Source organism: Cherax quadricarinatus, chromosome 3, assembly GCF_038502225.1.
Source record: "Cherax quadricarinatus isolate ZL_2023a chromosome 3, ASM3850222v1, whole genome shotgun sequence".
In the NCBI taxonomy this organism is placed as follows: Eukaryota; Metazoa; Arthropoda; class Malacostraca; order Decapoda; family Parastacidae; genus Cherax; species Cherax quadricarinatus.
In genome coordinates, this window is record NC_091294.1 from 20715464 (window position 1) to 20734801 (window position 19338).

Sequence of the window (19338 nt, forward strand, 5' to 3'; positions counted from 1 at the left end):
TTGGAACCATGGCTAGGGCTAAAAGTAGGCAGGTTATAACAATAAGTGGAGAAAAAGAAATTGGAATGACTTATGCAGGAAGTAGCACCACTAAACAGTAGCAGCAGGTTGGTGTGGCTACCCTGGAAATTTGAAATTATGCTAGCCGAAATTTGTGCTGGATGACTGATGGAACCGGATGATTGATTGCTTGATTAGTGTTGGCCGACCTATTCCAGATACAGTGGACCCTCGACCAGCGATGGCATCGATTAACGATAAATCTGACTAGCGATACATTTTCTGGCAAAAATTTTGCCTCGATTAGCGCTAAAAAACTCGACCAACACTATTCGATCCATCTGAGACGCATCCACTTCTGGCCAGTGTTTACAAGCCAGCCTGCCACCGTGATCGCTTCCAAGCATACAAACGGAACATTTCATATTATCACAGCCTTTTTAGTGATTGCACCTGCAAAATAAGTCACCATGGGCCCCAAGAAAGCTTCTAGTGCCAACCCTACAGCAAAAAGGGTGAGAATTACTATGGATATGAAGAAAGAGATCATTGCTAAGTATGAAAGTGGAGTGCGTGTCTCCGAGCTGGCCAGGCTGTACACAAAACCCCAATCAACCATCGCTACTATTGTGGCCAAGAAAACGGCAATCAAGGAAGCTGTTCTTGCCAAAGGTGCAACTATGTTTTCGAAACTGAGATCGCAAGTGAAAGATGTTGAGAGACTGTTATTGGTGTGGATAAACGAGAATCAGATAAGTCACTCTGTCTGACTTTTTTGGGTTATCCTAGGTTTTCTGCACATATGCTGCTATGTATGATAATTCTATGTAACTGTATTTGTGTATACCTGAATAAACTTACTTACTTAGCAGGAGACAGCATCTCTCAAGCGATCATTTGTGAAAAGGCTAGAAAGTTGCATGACGATTTAATTAAAAAAATGCCAGCAACTAGTGATGCGAGTGAATTTAACCCTTTCAGGGTCCGTCCCGTAGATCTACGGCTTTACGGTGAGTGTCCAAACCGTAGATCTACGCCATGAGCTCAGCTCACTCTGATAAACTGTGAGTGGCACATTTGGGCCTAGATATGAGAGAATACATCTATGTGGTATGTGTGCACCACATAAAACAGATCCTGCAGCACACTGTGTATAATGAGAGAAAAAAACTGAAATCATGATTTTTCGATTAAAACAGCAACTTTGCAGTGTTTTTTCGTATGTTTTTTATAGTTGTATTTGCGATTTCTTGGCCTCATTTGATAGAATGGAAGACATATTACAGAAATAGAGATGATTTTGATTGGTTTTAGCACTGGAAATGGCTTGAAACTGAGCTCAAAGTAGCGGAAATGTTAAATTTTTGCCGATATTCAAGAGTAAACAAACGACCTCACACATCTAATACACGTCAGCTGGTGGGTCTAATATACATTCACAAATATGGTGATGATATTTATACAATTATTACAGTATTGCATAACAGTAAATCTTCTATTTTTTGGTGTGAATAAAAATTCATTATGTGAATAAAAAATCAAAATGGAATTTATTTGTAAAGCCTCAAAACATAACTAATGAACAGAGGAAATGTTAGTTTAGTGCCAGGAATGCCTACATTGTTTATTCTGGACCCTATTTTGAAATTGGAATATTTTGAACTTTGTGTTAAATTGGCCAAATTGACAATTTCCGATCACTTTATTTTGTAGTTGAAACAGTTGACTTGGCGATTATTTGTGCTCAATCGATAGAATAGAAGTAATACTAGTGAAATAGCTAAGAATTTGGTTGACTGGAATAATGTAATTGGCCTAAAATGGGAGTCAAAGTCGGCAAAATCGCTGATTCGTAAATATCGCTGACACATCAAAATTCGCAAGAGCATAATTTCGTCAATTTTCCACCAAATTTCGTACTTTTTGTTTTATTACCTTCACAAGAAGATTCTCTACGATTTCATAAGAAAAAATAACAAATTTTTTTTTTGAAAATTCTTGGACACTGGTGCGTGACTCCAGATTTGGGCCTTGGACCCTGAAAGGGTTAAGGCCAGCAAAGGTTGGTTTGAGAGATTTCAGAAGCGTAGTGGCATTCATAGTGTGATAAGGCATGGTGAGGTTGTCAGTTCGGACCACAAAGCGGCTGAAAAATATGTGCAGGACTTCAAGGAGTACATAGACAGTGAAGGACTGAAACCTGAACAAGTGTTTAATTGTGACGAAACAGGCCTGTTTTGGAAGAAAATGCCAAGCAGGACATACATTACTCAGGAGGAAAAGGCACTCCCAGGACATAAGCCTATGAAAGACAGGCTTACTCTGTTGATGTGTGCCAATGCTAGTGGTGATTGCAAAGTGAAGCCTTTATTGGTGTATCACTCTGAAACTCCCAGAGTGTTCAGGAAAAACAATGCCGTCAAGGCTAATTTGTGTGTGCTGTGGAGGGCATACAGTAAGGCATGGGTCACTAGGGACTTTTTCTATGACTGGTTACACCATGCATTTGCCCCCAATGTGAAAAATTACCTATTTGAAAAGAAATTAGACCTTAAGTGCCTCCTGGTATTAGACAGTGTTCCTGGTCATCCTTCAGACTTGGCAGAGTGACTAGGGACATGAGCTTCATTAAGGTGAAGTTTTTGCCTCCTAATACCACTCCTCTTCTAAACACTAAGAAGATCAATGCTCTCCCCTTCTCCCATCCCATCAATCATCACCAGATCTTCAATAAAGGTAAGTGTCATGTAACTGTGCATGTAATCTTCAGTTTGTGTGTATTAAAATTAATATTTCATGTGGTAAAAAAAATTTTTTCAATACTTTTGGGTGTCTTGCACGGATTAATTTGATTTCCATTATTTCTTATGGGGAAAATTAACTTGACTAACGATAATTTTGACTAACGATGAGCTCTCAGGAACGGATTAATATCGTTGGTTGAGGGTCCACTGTATAATTACTACTTTCTCTCTTACGTTATAATATGTAAACACAGTACTACTGTGATAGTATTTTCAAAGGTATTTTCTGTTTTTGTGTTGAACTCGTAGTGAACATTGACTTAGGCATTTTGAAATTATTTGAATATCTCTAAGCATCTTTAGTATTACTAATTGTAATATATAATTTCAGTTATTCACAAGATAAAATTTTTAATTTAATAATGATGAATTTGCCATTTTCATTGGTATTTTTATCGGTGTCCCTTTTATACTCGGCTCAGATATGATGCCTGTATTAGGTATAGCTTTAGTAGTCATTTCAACTTCATTAATATGTAATCACAGACTAGTTTCAATAAAATATTACAGATTTGTTTGTGTGAGGAGGATCTGCTAGTGATGCTAACTGTACTGCAGGACAACCTGGGAGAGCAAGTTACTAATACTATGGTAGAAGACTCTAATACATCAGAAATTTCTGGTCAGTAAATACGATAGTACATTTCAGTTAACATAATCTTTTTGATAATAAGCCAATGGGGCTTGGCACAAATAAATAAATAAATAAATATTTATCAACAAGTCCGCTGTCTCCCACCGAGCAGGTATGACCCAAAGAAAAAAAGAAAAAGAAAATCCCCAAAAATAAATATATATATATATATATATATATATATATATATATATATATATATATATATATATATATATATATATATATATATATATATATATATATATATATATATATATATATATATATATATATATATATATATATATATATATATATATATATATATATATATATATATATATATATATATATATATATATATATATATATATATATATATATATATATATATATATATATATATATATATATATATATATATATATATATATATATATATATATATATATATATATATATATATATATATATATATATATATATATATATATATATATATATATATATATATATATATATATATATATATATATATATATATATATATATATATATATATATATATATATATATATATATATTATATATATATATATATATATATATATATATATATATATATATATATATATATATATATATATATATATATATATATATATATATATATATATATATATATATATATATATATATATATATATATATATATATATATATATATATATATATATATATATATATATATATATATATATATATATATATATATATATATATATATATATATATATATATATATATATATATATATATATATATATATATATATATATATATATATATATATATATATATATATATATATATATATATATATATATATATATATATATATATATATATATATATATATATATATATATATATATATATATATATATATATATATATATATATATATATATATATATATATATATATATATATATATATATATATATATATATATATATATATATATATATATATATATATATATATATATATATATATATATATATATATATATATATATATATATATATATATATATATATATATATATATATATATATATATATATATATATATATATATATATATATATATATATATATATATATATATATATATATATATATATATATATATATATATATATATATATATATATATATATATATATATATATATATATATATATATATATATATATATATATATATATATATATATATATATATATATATATACATACCATCTTTTAGGAGTAGAAGAGATGCAGAATATAAGTGATGGGGAATACGTAGAGGCATTACATAAAATGAAAGGGGATAAAGCAGCTGGAAATGATGGGATCTATGACAGAATCTGTTAAAACAGGGGGATATAGTGTTGGAGTGGTTGGTACTTCTGTTTAATAAATGTATGAAAGAGGGGAAGGTACCTAGGGATTGGCAGAGCATGTATAGTCCCTTTATATAAAGGGAAAGGGGACAAAAGAGACTGTAAAAATTATAGAGGAATAAGCTTACTGAGTATACCAGAAAGTGTACGGTAGGGTTATAATTGAAAGAATTAGAGGTAAGACAGAATGTAGGATTGCAGATGAGCAAGGAGGTTTTAGAGGGGTAGGGATGTGTAGATCAGGTGTTTACATTGAAGCATATATGTGAAACAGTATTTAGATAAAGATAGGGAAGTTTTTATTGCATTTATGGATTTAGAAAAAGGCATATGATAGAGTGGATAGAGGAGCAATGTGGCAGATGTTGCAAGTATATGGAATAGGTGGTAAGTTATTAAATGCTGTAAAGAGTTTTTATGAGGATAGTGAGGCTCAGGTTAGGGTGTGTAGAAGAGAGGGAGACTACTTCCCGGTAAAAAGTAGGTCTTAGACAGGGATGTGTAATGTCACCATGGTTGTTTAATATATTTATAGGTGGGGTTGTAAAGGAAGTAAATGCTAGGGTGTTTGGGAGAGGGGTGGGATTAAATTATGGGGAATCAAATTCAAAATGGGAATTGACAGTTACTTTTTGCTGATGATACTGTGCTTATGGGAGATTCTAAAGAAAAATTGCAAAGGTTAGTGGATGAGTTTGGGAATGTGTGTAAAGGTAGAAAGTTGAAAGTGAACATAGAAAAGAGTAAGGTGATGAGGGTGTCAAATGATTTAGATAAATAAAAATTGGATATCAAATTGGGGAGGAGGAGTATGGAAGAAGTGAATGTTTTCAGATACTTGGGAGTTGACGTGTCGGCGGATGGATTTATGAAGGATGAGGTTAATCATAGAATTGATGAGGGAAAAAAGGTGAGTGGTGCGTTGAGGTATATGTGGAGTCAAAAAACGTTATCTATGGAGGCAAAGAAGGGAATGTATGAAAGTATAGTTTTACCAACGCTCTTATATGGGTGTGAAGCATGGGTGATGAATGTTGCAGCGAGGAGAAGGCTGGAGGCAGTGGAGATGTCCTGTTTAAGGGCAATGTGTGGTGTAAATATTATGCAGAAAATTCGGAGTGTGGAAATTAGGAGAAGGTGTGGAGTTAATAAAAGTATTAGTCAGAGGGCAGAAGAGGGGTTGTTGAGGTGGTTTGGTCATTTAGAGAGAATGGATCAAAGTAGAATGACATGGAAAGCATATAAATCTATAGGGGAAGGAAGGCGGGGTAGGGGTCGTCCTCGAAAGGGTTGGAGAGAGGGGGTAAAGGAGGTTTTGTGGGTAAGGGGCTTGGACTTCCAGCAAGCGTGCGTGAGCGTGTTAGATAGGAGTAAATGGAGACGAATGGTACTTGGGACCTGACGATCTGTTGGAGTGTGAGCAGGGTAATATTTAGTGAAGGATATATATATATATATATATATATATATATATATATATATATATATATATATATATATATATATATATATATATATATATATATATATATAATATTATAATAATTTTTTTTAACAAGTCGGCCGTCTCCCACCGAGGCAGGGTGACCCAAAAAAGAAAGAAAATCCCCAAAAAGAAAATACTTTCATCATTCAACACTTTCACCACACTCACACATTATCACTGTTTTTGCAGAGGTGCTCAGAATACAACAGTCTAGAAGCATACACATATAAAGATACACAACATATCCCTCCAAACTGCCAATATCCCAAACCCTTCCTTTAAAGTGCAGGCATTGTACTTCCCATTTCCAGGACTCAAGTCCGACTATATGAAAATAACCGGTTTCCCCTGAATCCCTTCACTAAATATTACCCTGCTCACACTCAAACAGATCGTCAGGTCCCAAGTACCATTCGTCTCCATTCACTCCTATCTAATACGCTCACGCACGCTTGCTGAAAGTCCAAGCCCATCGCCAACAAAACCTCCTTTAGCCCCTCTCTCCAACCCTTTCGAGGACGACCCCTACCCCGCCTTCCTTCCCCTATAGATTTATATGCTTTCCATGTCATTCTACTTTGATCCATTCTCTCTAAATGACCAAACCACCTCAACAACCCCTCTTCTGCCCTCTGACTAATACTTTTATTAACTCCACACCTTTTCCTAATTTCCACACTCCGAATTTTCTGCATAATATTTACACCACACATTGCCCTTAAACAGGACATCTCCACTGCCTCCAACCGTCTCCTTGCTGCTGCATTTACCACCCAAGCTTCACACCCATATAAGAGTGTTGGTAATACTATACTTTCATACATTCCCTTCTTTGCCTCCATAGATAACGTTTTTTGACTCCACATATACCTCAACGCACCACTCGCCTTTTTTCCCTCAACAATTCTATGATTAACCTCATCCTTCATAAATCCATCCGCAGACACGTCAACTCCCAAGTATCTGAAAACATTCACTTCTTCCATACTCCTCCCCAATTTGATATCCAATTTTTCTTTATCTAAATCATTTGATACCCTCATCACCTTATTCTTTTCTATGTTCACTTTCAACTTTCTACCTTTACACACATTCCCAAACTCATCCACTAACCTTTGCAATTTTTCTTTAGAATCTCCCATAAGCACAGTATCATCAGCAAAAAGTAACTGTGTCAATTCCCATTCTGAAGTTGATTCCCCAAAATTTAATCCCACCCCTCTCCCGATCACCCTAGCATTTACTTCCTTTACAGCCCCATCTATAAATATATTAAACAACCATGGTGACATTACACATCCCTGTCTAAGACCTACTTTTACAGGGAAGTAGTCTCCCTCTCTTCTACACACCCTAACCTGAGCCTCACTATCCTCATAAAAACTCTTTACAGCATTTAATAACTTACCACCTATTCCATATACTTGCAACATCTACCACATTGCTCCTCTATCCACTCTATCATATGCCTTTTCTAAATCCATAAATGCAATAAAAACTTCCCTACCTTTATCTAAATACTGTTCACATATATGCTTAAATGTAAACACTTGATCTACACATCCCCTACCCACTCTGAAGCCTCCTTGCTCATCCGCAATCCTACATTCTGTCTTACCTCTAATTCTTTCGGTTATAACCCTACCGTACACTTTTCCTGGTATACTCAGTAAACTTATTCCTCTATAACTTTTACAATCTCTCTTGTCCCCTTTCCCTTTATATAAAGGGACTATACATGCTCTCCGCCAATCCCTAGGTACCTTCCTCTCTTTCATAAATTTATTAAACAAAAGTACCAACCACTCCAACACTATATACCCCCTGCTTTTAACATTTCTGTCATGATCCCATCAGTTCCAGCTGCTTTACCCCCTTTCATTCTACGTAATGCCTCACGTACCTCCACCACACTTACATTCTGCTCTTCTTCACTCCTAAAAGATGGTATACCTCCCTGACCAGTGCATGAAATTACCGCCTCTCTTCCTCAACATTTAAAAGTTCCTCAAAATATTCTCGCCATCTACCTAATACCTCACTCTCCCCATCTACTAATTCCCCTACTCTGATTTTACCTGGCAAATCAATACTTTCCCTAGGCTTTCTTAACTTGTTTAACTCCAAAATTTTTTCTTATTTTCATCAAAATTTCTTGACAGAGCCTCTCCCACTATCATCTGCTCTCCTTTTGCACTTGCACCACTCTCTTCACCTTTCTTTTACTCTCCATATACTCTGCTCCTCTTAACACTTCTGCCTTGTAAAAATCTCTTATAAGCTACCTTTCTGTTTCATCACACCTTTTACTTCATCATTCCATCAATCACTCCTTTTTCCTTCTGCACCCACCCTCCTATAGCCACAAACTTCTGCCGAACATTTTAATACTGCATTTTTAAAACTATTCCAACCCTCTTCAACCCCCCCACTACTCATCTTTGCACTAGCCCACCTTTCTGCCAATAGTCGCTTATATCTCACCCGAACTTCCTCCTCCCTTAGTTTATACACTTTCACCTCCCTCTTACTTGTTGTTGCCACCTTCCTCTTTTCCCATCTACCTCTTACTCTAACTGTAGCTACAACTAAATAATGATCTGATATATCAGTTGCCCCTCTATAAACATGTACATCCTGGAGCCTACCCATCAACCTTTTATCCACCAATACATAATCTAATAAACTACTTTCATTACGTGCTACATCATACCTTGTATATTTATTTATCCTCTTTTTCATAAATAGTTAAATAATGATTACAGAGTGTACCACTAGAACGCCTAGCATGGCTAGGCATTTCGGGCAGACTTAGTTTAATTCTTTATTTTAAAATATTACAAATTATGAGGTAAGTTGGTATCATGGCTAAGTGACTAAATACTAGTTTGTGAGTTTAGCAATGTGAATGCTTTTGTTTTGGCACAGTACATAGTTTCAGTATTGGAGTATCATAGGATTCATTATTTTAAGATTGAGATTAATATTTCTGTTTATGGTCAAATGGGTGAGTGAGTGTAAGTGTGAACCACCAGGTGGTATTCGTGTAGTTAGTTGATGGGGTTTATCAGGGAGATAAGATGTTTTCTAATGGTAGTTTTGAAGGTGATGAATGTGTCTGCAGTTCTAGAGTTCTCAGGTAGGGTGTTCCAGATTTTAGGGCCTTTGACATACATTGAATTTTTGTAAAGGTTTAGTCGGACATGGGGAATGTCGTAGAGATGTTTGTGTCTGGTGTTATGCCTGTGGGTTCTGTCACAACTATCAAGAAAGCATTTTAGGTCAAGGTTGATATTGGAGTTTAAGGTCCTGTAGATGTAGATTGCACAGTAGTAAGTGTGGATGTTCTGAACAGGGAGTAAGTTTAGATCTATGAAGAGTGGGGGGGTGTGTTGCCAGGAATGGGATTTAGTGATTATTCTTACTGCAGCTTTTCGTTGGGTTATTATTGGCTTTAGGTGTGTTGCTGCAGTTGATCCCCAAGCACAAATAGCATAGGTGAGGTATCGATAAATAAGTGAGTGGTATAGTGTGAGAAGGGCATTTTGCAGCACGTAGTATCGTATCTTGGAGAGGATCCCAACTGTTTTGGATACTTTTTTGGTTATGTGTTGGATATGGGTGCTGAAATTCAGGTTGTTGTCAAGGTATAGGCCTAGGAATTTGCCCTCATTATGTCTGGTAATTAGAGTGTTGTCGATCTTAATGTTAATTTGTGCATCTCCTGCTCTGCTACCAATCATAATATAGTAGGTTTTGTCAGTGTTAAGTGCAAGTTTATTGGCTGTCATCCAAGTCGATATTTTGATCAGCTCCTCGTTAACAATGGTGTTGAGGGTGGCAAGATTAGGGTGAGAGATGACATAAGTCGTGTCATCAGCAAAGAGAATGGGTTTCAGGTGTTGGGATACGTTTGGAAGATCATTGATATATATGAGGAAGAGCAGGGGACCAAGGACACTTCCCTGCGGAACTCCAGTATCAAGTGGCCGTGTTGTTGATGCTGTGTCTTTAATGGTAACATACTGATACCTATTAGTAAGGTAAGATTTGAAAAAGGCAAGCGCATGGCCTCTTATACCGTAATGGTCAAGTTTGTGGAGTAGGATGTCGTGGTCTACTATATCAAAAGCTTTTCTTAGGTCAATAAAAATTCCTAGTGGATATTCCTTATTTTCCAATGCTGTGTAAAGCAGATCTAGCATTTTTATGATTGCATCATTAGTGCTTTTATTTTTCCTAAATCCAAATTGGCAGGGGTTGAGTATGTTTTGTGCTGTTATAAATGAATATAGTCTCCTGTGCACGAGTTTCTCAAAGATTTTGGATAGCAATGGTAAGTTTGATATTGGCCTATAGTTGTTTAAGTCTGTAGGGTCACCACCTTTATGAATTTGTGTAACCCTTGCCATCTTGAGTAGTTTCGAGAAGGTGCTAGTTTCTAGTGACTTGTTAAAAAGTAATGAAATAGCATGCAAAAGGATATGGGCCGCTCGCTTGTACAGTAATGGTGGGACATTAGACAGATTCCCTGAGTTGTTTTTAAGTGACTTTATAATCTCGGTGACTTCCGAGGGCTCAGTTGGTGCAAGATAGAAGGAATTTGGGAAATTCCCATCTAGGTAGTCCCCGGCATGGGCATTAGTATGTGGGATTTTATTGGCGAGATTAGATCCTATGGTTGAGAAGAAGTCGTTTATCTTGTTAGCTGTGTCAGTGGGATGTAGTGGTGTTTCATTAGGTTTAGTTAGGACAATATTCTTGGTTTTTTTCAGTTTGTGGGTCCCTAGAATCTGAGAGAGTGTTTTCCAGGTCTTTTTTATATCTCCTCATATAAACTACTGGAGTAGTATAGTTGTTTGGCTTTCTTTATTACTTTGGTGAGAACTGATGAATAGTGTTTAAGAATATCTTTGTGTATTAAGCCCTGTCTATATTGCTTTTCATATTGGTGTTTCTTGTCAATGGATTTCAGAATGGTACTGGTTAGCCATGGGCAACCAAGCCGTTTGTTTGTGATCTGTTTCGTTTTTATAGGACAATGTTTGTTGTATAGTCTAAGTAATTTGTTAAGAAAAATGTCTGTCCAGTCATCAATACCATTGGCCTTGGAGAATTCTGTAGGCCAATCAACAGTCTCTAGGTCAGTTGTGAACTTCCTTATTGAGGCCTCGTCATGGAGTCTAAATGAGACTTTGTTGTATTCAAGTGGTGGTTTATTAATGTTTGTCAGGAGGAAGGTAGGGTAGTGGTCTGTAGTGCTATCTGTGATTATCCCTGATTTAAGGGGGGCTAGTATATTGGTCCATATGTGGTCTATTATGGTTGCACTTGTCTCAGTGAGCCTGGTTGGTTTAGTTATTGTTGGTATGAGAAGTGTGTTTTTTCATATTGTTGATGAAATCAGTTACAGGCTGATCATCTAGTAAGCCAAGGTTGATGTTGAAGTCTCCAGCTAAGAGAAGGTGTTGCTTATTCATTTGTCTGTTTGTTATTAGTGACTTTAATTTCTCACTGAAATTTGGGATGTTTGTGTGAGGTATCCGGTAAATGGCACCGATTGTTATATGTGTCTTAAGGTTTTTTACAGTAAAATTAGCAAAAATGTATTCCCCATATTCATCACTAAAGCAAGTGGTGCTAATACAAGATAATTGGTTAGAGTAATAGAATGCAATACCACCCCCAACTTGGTTTGGTCTGCAGTTGTGAATTGCTGTGTATCCTGGTAGAGGGTAGATATCTATTGTGTCCTGCTTAAGCTAGGTCTCAGTAAGAATAATGCAGGAGAAGGGTGTCTTTAGTGATTCAAGGAGTGCCAGGAAGTCATCATAGTGTTTGCTTAAGGACCTGATGTTGTAGTTAAGTACTGATAGGCTTTTAGCATTGTTTAGGATAGTGCTGGCTTGTGATGCTGTGTAATAAAGGCAGTTACTTTCCAATAGGTTTTGATTGGGTGTCAGATTATGGAGGTTTATATCAGGGTCAACGTGATCAATCATCTTCTAGGTTTAAATTATTGTTATTTATATCCTGAGTTATGTGTTGAGTTCTAGTACTGATATCTGTAGTGGTGGGAAGCTTGGATAAGTATATAGCTAGAGTATTTTGGTCATATAGAGTATAGTCACTACTACACATAATGAAGTTGATGTTGTCTATGTGTTGTGCTGGAATGAACTAAAGTACAACTAGGTATAAACTAGTAATATAAAAATACAAATTTAAAATAGAACAAGACTCTCACTTGTAATTGCACTAAGGTCTAATATAATGACTTTTGTGGAGTCTGTTTTGAGCTAGAAAGAGCTATAGTACAACTAGATTTAATCTAATAATATAAAAATACAAATTAAAAATAGCACCAGTCTCTCACTAGTAATTGCAATATGGTCTAATATGATGAATTTGGTATTGACTATGTATTGAGCTAGAATGAGCTATAGTACAACAGACGTGATGATGACACAGTCTTGTGGCTCTGAGACAGAGAGCTAGACGGATAGACAGGGAGCTTGACAGACAGACAAATAGACAGACAAATGTTTGTGTACCAGCAAAAACAAAGGGAGGGGGATGGTCATCTAATCTTTTCTTATCAGCTGCACCCTCCCTCCACCCTCGTTTACGCTCATCAAACGTCAGCTCTTATCAGATGTTATCTCACCTTATCTTGTCACTGTCATGGGGTGAACTGTTTTCATGCCTCAAGGGAACATATTATTACATATTATTACATCTCCTCCCTCCCTCCCTCCCTCCCTCCCTCCCTCCCTCTTCCCTCCCTCCCTCCTCTTCCCTCCTCCTCCCTCCTCCTCCCTCCTCCTCCCTCCTCTTCCTCCATCATTCGTCTGGTATCCCCGGCATTGCTTTTGGTCTCAAATTCCTCGAAATCATGAAATTGATCTTCACTGACGCTTCCATCTGTGTTAGAGCATCACTTGGGAAGAGAAGAGTCCCAGGTTTGCTGGGGAGCCACATATTTCTTACGGCTGAAAAAAGACGACTGAAATGGCATTCTCACAATGCACCACTGGCTCCCCGATTTTTTTTATATGGTGCACACTGACCATGGAGACCCATTCTCTCACATGTGGGCCTACCAGCTTTCTCCTGCTTGATTTGAGGCCGCTAGAATTTATGCATATGGATAGGTCAAACACGGTATCTCTTACGACGTATTTATACGACCGCGACAGTCAAAGGGTTAAGAACAAGTTATGCGTCTTGTGGAAAGCTAATCATAAGGCATGGGTCACAAGACAAATTTTCAAAGAGTGGGTCCATGAAGTGTTTGGCCCCAGTGTGAAAAAATACCTCTTAGACAATAAATTGCCACTCAAGTGCCTCCTGTTAATGGACAATGCTCCTGCTCATCCTCCAAACTTATTAGACCTCTTGTCTAAGGACTTCAGTTTTATAAAAGTGAAGTTCTTGCCTCCTAACACCACTCCTCTCCTCCAGCCCATGGACCAGCAGGTCATTTCTAACTTCAAAAAACTCTACACAAAAGCAGTGTTTGAAAAGTGCTTTGAAGTGACCACAGACACTAAGTTGACCTTAAGAGAGTTCTGGAGGAATCACTTCAACATCTACAACTCCATAACCCTTATATGTAAGGCTTGGGAGGGAGTGACTTCCAGGATTTTGAACTCTGCTTGGAGACAGTTGTGGCCAGATTGTGTCCAAAAGAGGGATTTTGAAGGGTTTGAGGCTGACCCTGACTCAGCTCACCCTCTGCCTGTTGTGAACTCTATTGTGGCATTGGGGAACACCCTGGGGTTGGAGGTGAGTGGTGAGGATGTGGAAGAGTTGGTGGAGGACCACAGGGAAGAGCTAACCACTGAAGAGCTGCAAGAGCTTCATCTGGAGCAGTATCAGACCACAGCTGAGGAACTTGCTTCAGAGGAGGAGTAAGAGGGAGTGGATGAGGTGCCTTCTTCAAAGATTAAGGAGATTTGTGCCAAGTGGAATGATGTCCAAATGTTTGTGCAGACGAACCACCCTGAGCAAGCTGAAACAAGCCATCTTTGCAACAAGTTCAGTGACAGAACCATGTCCCATTTTAGGGAAATGTTAAAGAGGCACCAGAAATGGACGACTGTTGACAGTTATTTTGTGAGACAGGGGTCCAGTGACTCTCAAGCTGGTCCTAGTGGCATTAAAAGACAGAGAAGGGCAGTAACCCCAGAGAGGGCTTTACCTGAAGTCCTCATGGAGGGGGATTCTCCTTCCAAACACTAACCCCAACTCCCTCTCTCCTCCTCCCTATCTTCCAGATGCCATCACTAATCTTCAATAAAGGTAAGTAAAAACGTTATTTTATATGTATTACTATACATAATAAAAAACTAAAGTATTTGTTGTAAGTAAAATTGTAATTAATCACCATAAAATGTATTTTTTGTGTGAATATTTTTGGGTTTCTGGAACGGATTAATTGTATTTCCATTATTTCTCATGGGAAATATTGCTTCGAATTTCAGACTTTTCGAATTTAGAACTAGCTCCTGGAATGGATTAAGTTCAATTTTTGAGGTTCCACTGTATGTATTCCTGAAAAGTTTAGAGAAAAACAATTTCAAAACAGATATTAGAAAATAATAGGGATTTATTGATTTTGATGTATATACGTATAACAAGCGTGTGTGAGCGTGTTTGGAGTAAATGGAGACGAATGGTTTTTGGGACTTCATGAACTGTTGGAGTGTGAGCAGGGTAATATTTAGTGAAGGGATTCAGGAAAACTGGTTATTATAGATTTAGTCGGACTTGAGTCCTGGAAAAGGGAAGTAAAATGCCTGCACGTAGATCTGTGTTCGCTCACGTAGCGCTCCGAACGTAGATCTACAGTTTTTTTACATTCTTTCAAATGGAGAAAATCAAGGTCGTAGCGCTACATGCATAAACGTATCTCTACGTTTGGACAGTTTAACCCTTTGAGGGTCGACAGGCCCTCTCCGAAACTCGTTCTCAGGGTAGGCCAAATTTAAAAAAAAAAAATTATTTTTTCTTATGAAAAGATAGAGAATCTTTTCCCGATCATAAGGACACCAAAAGTTTGAAATTTGATGGAACACTTACGGAATTATGCTCTCGCAAAGTTAGCGGTCTCGGCGATGTTTACGCATCGGCGATTTTGCCCACTTTGAGCCCCATTTTCGGCCAATTCCACTGTACTAGTCGACAAAAAACATGAATATTTTGCTAGAACTCCATTTTTTCTATCGAATGGGTGCAAGAAACCACCCATTTATGAAATTCAACTATCCAGTACAGTGGTCAGAATTTAGCAATTTTGCCAATTTCACATAAATTTCAAAATATGCCAATTTCCGAATAGGGTCCAGAATAAACAAGAAAGACATTCCTGGCACTAAAATGACATTTCCTCTGGTCATTAGTCACGTCTCAAGGCCCCTCTTATATTCTTTTGCTTTCCACTTCGAATTTTTATTCTCACAAAAAATATAAGATTTACTGTTATGCAGATTACTGCATTAGTGTAAAAAATGGTATAAATATTATTGGTGCACTTGTGAAAGAATATTAGACTCACCAGTTGACGTGTATTGCACGCTTGGCACGATTTGTTTACTTTTGAAATTTGGTAAAAATCGAACATTTCTGCTACTTTGAGCTCAATTTCAAGTTATCTTTCATTGTAAAACCAGTCAAAATCATCTCAATTTCTGTAATATGCCTTCCATTCTATAAAATGAGACCAAGAAAACTAGAATACACCAATAAATACCATACGAAAATACAGTGCAAAGTCGCTGTTTTATTCCAAAAAAATGGTCAAAGTTTTTTTTTTCTCATTATACACTGTGTGCTGCAGGACTTTTTTTAGACTGTGCACACTGACCACATAGATCCATTCTTTCATATGAAGGCCTACCAGCTTTCTCCCACTAGATTTGAGGGCGCTAGAATTTAGGCGTACTAGTACATCAAAAACCCTGGGTCGTAAGCCGTACTAGTACGTCCGAAACCCTCAAAGGGTTAAAGGTTAGAGGAGGGGTCTGGGATATTGACAGTTTGGAGGGACTTGTAAACTGTCGTATCTGAGTGCCTCTGCAAAGACAGTGATTATGTATGAGTGAGGTGAGTGTTGAATGATGAAAGTATTTTCTTTTTTGAGAATTTTCTTTCTTTTTGGGACACTCTGCCTTGGTGGGAGACCACCGACTTGTTGAAAATAAAAAAAGTATAACAACTATTCTAATTAAAACATAATACTTCCTAATATCACAGATTACTGCTTGGTGTGATGCTATTCTGTTGCAGCTATATTAATCTTTTGCCACATTTCACTTAATGTACACAATGCTCATAATTTTCTGCACAAATTAATAAGTTATCTTTTCTATGCATGTTCACTGCCGCTAAATAGAAATTTCGAGGAGCCCCAAGAAAGGTATGTACATAGATTGCCTTCTCTTACACTGCTGTTGAATGGGTTACCCTATTACAGCCTCTCCTCGCTTAACGACGGAGTTCTGTTCCTAAAGACCATATTGTTAAATGAATTCATCGCTAAGAAGCATACTATAATGGTAGTGAGTTTGCGTCAGTCATCTTTGATATTGTTTTAATGTCACCTTTGCACCATTTATAACATTTCTGGTATATTTTTAAATGTTGATACAGTAGTTTACTGTTTACTGTATGTTGAAATAAACAGAGAAAATCAGCTCTAATATTCATTATTTGGGTATGAATACTGGTCAGAGAGCCCATCGTAAGTCTGAGGTGTCGGTAAATGAGTAAGTCGCTAAGTGAGGAGAGGCTACATTAATTTGTTACGTTTTCAAATGCTTTTCATGCTGTAAATATGCTTGTTATGCTTAATATTTATACTTTATAATACAATAATGAAAGAGCATGAAAGATCATTCATATTGTGCAGTATTTTAATAAATGCTATTCTGGAATGAAGTTTATAATACTGTACTGTAGTGATAATTATGGTGTTAAACATCATTTTAGTTATGTTTTGCTTGTATTGCTGCTTTTGTGTTGTCATATGTAGCCTGTACTGTACCAGATTTTGGTTTGCACTTATGTTTACCTCCTGAAGGTTAGTCAAGAATGGAAATAGGAAAGAGATTTGCATTACTCATTGTAAATGCATCCATTTGTCTGTTCTGGGTTTTAACACTCAAGTATATTATTTTGAACCAAAGGTGTACTATCATATATCTACATACTGGTTTTGACCCTTGGATGCCTTTGAATTATGTGATGCATTATTTATTCATTATTCACATTGGTTCTTACTGAATGCTTATTTACTAACCTTATAAGCTCCTGCTGCATGTTAAGTCTCCATAATGGGGAAGTAAGATGAACGAAAAAAAACAGATTAACAGGTCATGAAAACAAAACTTGTAATAAATGCAGAAAAAATCTCAGCACAGCCCACCAGTTTTAAACAGACAAGTAATGAATAAAGGCATTTGACAAAGTGCTACATGGAAGTTAAATATAGAAAACCAAAAAACAAACAAAAAAATTGGTGTAGCAGATAAAATCTGACCAGATAAAATCTGACCAGATAAAACATGACCTTGATGGAAAATCATTGAGGTCAACTTTAATTGGGAAATTCTCATCACGATGAATAAGTTTATTATGTTAAGGCTTAATTCTATTTATGATTGTTTATAAATGAATTTCCCAAAGGAATGTCAAATGAAATGAAAATTTTTACTGATGCTACATATACAAAATCAAGAGATTTGTTTGATTGTGACTATAATTGCCAGAAAACTGTGTATGACATAGTAAAACTAATCTGCTGATGTCAGAACCAAGACTGATGTAAGTAACTCTCTCTTCACTGATGTAGAATTTTTACTGGTTTTGAAATGTGATATTTATGAGAATATCTTGATGAATGGCTCTTGATCCAGAGAATAAGAGCTTCCTTTCCTCTAATATAATCTGAATATTTCTCTCTCCCTCAGTGTTAAGATACTTGTGGGATTAGTACTTAACTCATTATTGTTATAGCATAATGTTATGTAGTCAGTATATCGGCTTAAGTCTTATTTTTCTAACCCATTTTTTTAGGCTTAATTTATAAGCCATTTTTTTTATAACTTGAAATTGTTTTTCATACAGCATACCAAATTTATTAAGCTATAATAGTAGTTATGGTTAATTTCAGGAAGGCACTTGATTGTTGCTCATGAGACATTGATCTTCTAACTACAAAACAGAATAACAAACTACAAATAATGCTCAGTTACCTGAACTGCAAGCAAACTCCCTAAATTTAAGAGGGTTAGGTATATAGAGATCCCTGTGAATTCAGAGTTTGAGAATACAGTGAAGCCTTGATTTAATGTACTGAAAATGGAGGAGGGTGATGCTCATTAATGGTATTTGTCTATTAAATCCAAATGATGTGATTTTTATGTGATTTTAATGGTAGTGGATAAATCTTGATTTAGCAAACTTTATCCATTATTTCTGGATGTCACAGGGCTACAGATTTTGGCTATAATGTCTGAAACCTATTAGTCATTAAATAAACATTTTGTGCCTTGAAATTCTCTGTAAATTATAATAAATTTTGTCTCAGATTTAGGCTCATTTTGGGTTTGAGTATTCAAGGGAGGTGCCTTAATACTAGTGAGGGGCATTTGATGCAGGAAATAAGAGCTGTTTTCCACTTGGACAAAATCTGATTACAGTGGATCCTCAATATTCATACATCAGTATATTCGCCCATCTTTATTGAGAAAATCTTGACTCGGTATTCAAATAGTCCTGATATTCGACCTAAACAAAATAGTCCATCTGGACAAAGTGTGACGAAAACAAAGCATCATTTGCTCAGTCTCTCATAAGCTTTCATTCATTAAGCATTGTTTGTACAGCTCCATGAAACTTTTTGGTATTTCATTGTTATTCTGTGGTGTTTATTAAATATTTTAATTGAAAATAAGTAATCATAGCCCCAAAAAAGG

General features: G+C 35.8%; 1 protein-coding gene across 2 annotated transcripts in view; it reads left to right on the forward strand.

The window, feature by feature from the left end:
* The window catches only part of LOC128706587 (intermembrane lipid transfer protein VPS13C-like), a 288856-nt gene that overhangs the window by 62905 nt on the left and 206613 nt on the right, over positions 1–19338 (forward strand). The window contains exons 5-6 of one of the 2 annotated variants that reach the window (XM_070090626.1): positions 3315–3426; positions 16755–16778. In XM_070090626.1, the coding sequence (XP_069946727.1) occupies positions 3315–3426; positions 16755–16778 (136 nt within the window). The remainder of the gene's footprint in view (positions 1–3314; positions 3427–16754; positions 16779–19338) is intronic. The other variant, XM_070090633.1, reaches the window with a different exon arrangement.